This window comes from Coffea arabica, chromosome 2c, assembly GCF_036785885.1.
Source record: "Coffea arabica cultivar ET-39 chromosome 2c, Coffea Arabica ET-39 HiFi, whole genome shotgun sequence".
Taxonomy (NCBI): domain Eukaryota; kingdom Viridiplantae; phylum Streptophyta; class Magnoliopsida; order Gentianales; family Rubiaceae; genus Coffea; species Coffea arabica.
The window spans coordinates 24618464-24623189 of NC_092312.1; the positions used below are offsets into that span (position 1 = coordinate 24618464).

Genomic DNA, 4726 nt, shown 5'->3' on the forward strand with positions numbered 1-4726 from the left:
TCTTTTGGCTGTAATTAAGGTTTGAGATTTCATCAAATTGGTAATCTCAATTCTACCTCAAGGCTACAATAGGCTCATATACACAATTTGTATCAAATGAACTCTTTCAAAATTTGCATTAAAATAAGATCATATGCACAATTTGTATGAACTGTGTTAGGAACTAACTACAAATTTTTTTTTTTCCTCAATTATACTAGCTTCAATCTTGAAAGATATCATTATATATTGTCTGGCATTTTTATGTTTGTAATGTTCATACGAGTATGGTTTTGGTTGAAGCCTGATAATCATTATGGGTTGACAAAAAGAGGTCCACTCATCAGAAAAATCTCAAGACCAATAGGATTTGGCCCAAAAATATAGGGTAATTGATCCGCTGCTTTTACTGGGGCGCGTTGCAGGAGGAGTTTGTTCTAACAAACTCATATGGGTCGGATTGTTATTAACCCGACCCGCACCTCAAGTGTAGAATTTCACATATATTTGGAGATAATACTGCAATTGTCTTTTTTCTTTCATTTTATGAGAGCCTTTTGTCATTTGTTTTATAACAACATTCTTTTATGATCCCATATTTTTCATAACATTTGGTTTGTCGAATTTTCAAACTCGCCCTTATGTAAAATTCATCGTGATTTTTTAAAATTCAAAGGAATCATTTTTCATTAAAAATTTTTTTTTTTGCCTCTTTCCCCCTTTTAGTATCATTTCACATTTCTAAAACACAAGAAAAAGCAGCCCTTTTCTTCCATGATTTTATAGGAAAAGATTTTGCAACATTAAGGCCTTGTTTGGAAAGGAATTTTCTATCAAAAAAATTTCTATGTTTTCCGTGAAGAAGAAGCAGCGTGAAGCCTTGTGATGATCACCAACATTAAGTTGCCACCATGATGATCATGAGCAGCATGAAGACTATTAAGTCAGGCAGCACGACACCAGAAGAAGCAGTTGATGATCAATTTGAGAGAACTTTGTTCAGGTTTTCATTTTCAAGGATAAAGCCTATTGTCCCAACGAGACTGTACATCCAAATCCCTGCCATGCAAATAATGAAATAGCCTTTGCTGACTTTGTTTTTCTTTTTCTTGGTCTTGTGAATTACAAACAGTTGCTGATATTTCGTGCATGACAGCTATTTCTTTTCTTTGGGGGTTTCGTTTTGGGTGGCAAATGAAATTAGCAGTCTAGCACAATCATGAGGCTGCAAATCAAAACAAAAAGGGTCTATTCTCAACATCTCCTAGTGCAGGTAATACTTTATGCACCGGTGCCTAACCTAAAGGGGAAAGACTACAACTGAAAGTTTGACCAGTTATTTGCTTTCTTGGAAATGCAGTATTGGAAGGTTAACATTCACTGATTGGAATCAAGCTTTGCAGTTTATGTTTTATAGTACACTTAATCTGCATTGAGTTGAAAATTTAAGTAAATAGCAACAAAAAAAAATGTGCTTCTTTGCAAAATTTGGACATAAACATCAGCTCATGAATTCGAAGGAGGCCGACTTTTAAGTTTCAAGTTTTTCAATCAGCCAATTTGCAAAGGAACTAATACTACACTACTGATGATCAAGAATGCTATCCATTGCTTCAAGACAAAGTTGTAGATTGAATTGCTCTGCACATTGTTGGACCGGAAGAGTCGAGGTGAGATAATAATACTCTTAACTCAGTGTGCAGGCCTCAAATTGTAGTGCTAATGTAAAATCATCTTGAGACAGGAGTCGACAGAAATGCTGACAGACTACAGATTAGCTCCACAATGAAGTCTGGAAAACGGTTTTCCTTTTTAAAGTGAGTGTTTTGTTCCAATAAGTTAAACTTCAAACTTACATCACAGACCATAGATGCACGAACTGCCAAACACACAGTCAATTAGAAGAGTGAAATAAGGCTCTGCATCTTGCTCAGGACCAAGGAGAACAACAACCTTCAACCAGCCTTGTACCTTGCATCTTCAAGGAAGCACCTTTTATCATCAGTTCAAGCCCTCCAAGACTGCAGAAAATTGCAGACTAGATAATTAGACTAACCCTGAGGCTAGCTCAAGAATTTTGAGCTACAAACTTGAAAATATGAACCAGAAATAGTACATCACATCCGAAAATTCTTTAATCGTTTAATAGCTGCTGGTTGGTTGAACAGCTGCATATTGTTTGTCCACAACCTCAATGAGCTTGTTTGCTATGGCATGTGCATAAACGGTGGAACCTTCAGAAATCTGCCAGATTTGTTTAAACCATGACTTTGTCATATTTCCAAAATCACAAGGTAAAACAGTTTCAGCAAATTAAGTGTGCTTATTAATTATGAAAATGAGTTATCATGACCTTAGAATTGAACAAAAAGCTGTAGTAATCTCCAATTAGCCCACCAGCAACATGGTGAAGATCCAACTGAAGTTCGTCAAGGACTTTCGATACAAACAGAAGGCAGTTGATTCTCTTCTGCTGAACAAGTTTTACAGTGACTTCGTCATCAATGATGCGCACATCAACTTCTGTAGACTTGGACTTCCTATGAAGCCATGAACTCCGTAGTGATGATCCATCGTAGGGCTGATCAAGATCATCCTCAGTCTTGACAGCAGCCCCTTCTGCACCATCTTCTACTTTATGCCTTTTAATTCTATCTCTGCTGCATCTCTTCTTCTCCACCAGAATTTTAAGTTCAGCCACCGTCCTCTTGAGCTCATTGATATATCCAATTGCATCTCCCACAACTGAGGCTCTATCATTCTGGGATGGAGACATAAAACATCAGAAAAGCTGATACAGATGTGTGCATAGATAGATAGGAAATCTTGACAACTAAATCTGGTAAACAAATTTAACATTCCATTAACAACCTGAAAAGTTTCAATCATTACCTTACTGGGATTGGGAACCAAACTCCTTAAAGCTTGGTACTTGTCATTAATTTGCACCCTCCTTTGCCTTTCAGTGGTAAAATGCTTTCTACCCTTACCATCTCTACCTTTACCTAAACACTTCACATCCGCAGTGAACTCAAAAACCCCATTTTCATAACTCCTACCATCTCCATCTTGGAACAAACAGCCACTGGCCTCTCTATCATCTACACCAGTAAACAAGGAATCACTCCTTGAACCTCCCAAGTTATAGCCATGTGGGAAAGAGTGAATCAACTCCCTCAACAAAGGGGGCTGTGGGGGAAGATTCACAGGCAATAAAGGGTCATAAACAACAGGTGAGGGCGTTGTCACGCCGTCGGTCCCGGAAAGGTCCCCGAGAAGGCCTAATGAACTTAAAAAATTTGAAGGTTTTTGGGCTGATGAGTTTGCAAAAGAGATCGATGTATTTGGTACTAGCAAAGCGGAAGGTGAACATCTTGGTAAAGGTAGCATGTTAAGGAGATCAGGAGTTGGAGGATATGGGGTGTCAGGCAATGGCATACTGAAGTTATGATGCTGAATGTTTTGCATATCAACTTGTTGCATGTGCTGGTGCTGCTGCTGGTGATGATCTTGTAGTTGTTGTTGGTGGTGATAGATAAAATTCACATCTTCCCAGTTTGATGGATCACAAGATGATAAAATCTGGTTGCGGCTAGACTCGTGAACCATGTCTTGCAAGTTAGTGTGTTCCATCTCAATATTGAGTTGCTGCTGAAGCTCCATCTCCATGCCTGCGGCTGAGGCAGCAGCAGAAACTACTTGCTGTTGTGGCTGGGAGGCATTTCGTTGGTGGTAGGGATGATCCTCCATGGAAAAGCTAGGGCTGCAATTTGGGACATGGGTTTGTGAAAAACCATCCCCAACCAGCCCCCCTCCTTGTATAGGATGAGGATCAAAACAAGCACTTTCTACAAGCATCTTTGTGGGATCAAGAAGTTAGAAGATAGTACTAGTACTGAAAGTTATGTTTATTTGTCTCCTACTTTTTGGGCTTTTTTGTCTGCAAACCTGGCAGATAAAAACAAAGGAAAAAAGTGTAAGAACATAGTACTGTCAAAATTAATCCCAACTGAGAGTATGAGTAGAAGAAAGAAACAAATCTGCAGAAAAGTGCAGAACCCTTGAAGTTTTATGTAAACTAGGACCACTAGCCCTGCAGGCTTTTTAGCCAGAAAAAGATTGCTTTTTTATTTTGGGTGGTCCTAGAAATAGAACTGTCAAGATTCAAGAATGCATGGCTTGGCCATAGGATAAATGAACAATCAAAATGAGGAGAAAACAACAGGAATTGAGAGATAATCAGGTCATGGAAATGATGAATACCTTGTTGTTTTTGAAGATTCACTGATGGAGAGTTAAGAGGGGCAGAAGAGTTTTGAGCACCTAGGATTAGGAAATAAAAGAGGGAAGGTTGGTTTGGTTTGGGTTAGGGGAGCTGGAAGTTGATGATATAGCATTTGTTGTAGTACTACAACAAAACATTTTCAGTTTTCTTTTTTATTTGTTGTTGGCTTTCTGTGCATTTTGGTTTCCAATTTGGGGAAGTTTGTTACTGAGATTCTCTATGGCGTGTAGGGCCTACTCATGATCTCCGTATTCTGATTGCCTCTGAACTGGTGTATGATTTGCGCGGACTGGCCATTGCTCTCTCCATCTTTGCCTTTAGTGCTTTTATTTTGAAAGAAAAGAAAATGTGTGATCAATTTATTTTTTGAAAATCAATTTCAATTTTGTTAGTAATTTCAATTTCAATTTTGTTAGACTTTTAGATTGTGAATAAAAATATAACTAACACGCGATTAGGATT

The 4726-nt window shown here is 38.2% G+C and overlaps 1 protein-coding gene across 2 annotated transcripts; it reads right to left on the reverse strand.

Annotated features, from left to right (window-relative positions):
* Positions 1-1568: 1568 nt before the first annotated feature.
* On the reverse strand, positions 1569-4334 carry LOC113724136 (transcription factor bHLH91-like). 2 transcript variants are annotated; one of them, XM_072075453.1, is made up of 5 exons: positions 4243-4334; positions 2872-3927; positions 2333-2740; positions 2101-2223; positions 1569-2000 (listed from the first exon to the last, which is right to left on the reverse strand). In XM_072075453.1, exons 2-4 carry the CDS (start codon positions 3835-3837, stop codon positions 2122-2124), a joined length of 1476 nt encoding a protein of 491 aa, XP_071931554.1. In that variant the 5' UTR covers positions 3838-3927; positions 4243-4334; the 3' UTR covers positions 1569-2000; positions 2101-2121. The 2 variants fall into 2 exon arrangements, with proteins under 2 accessions (XP_071931554.1, XP_027102874.1); XM_027247073.2 differs by having other exon boundaries at positions 2096-2223.
* Positions 4335-4726: the final 392 nt, after the last annotated feature.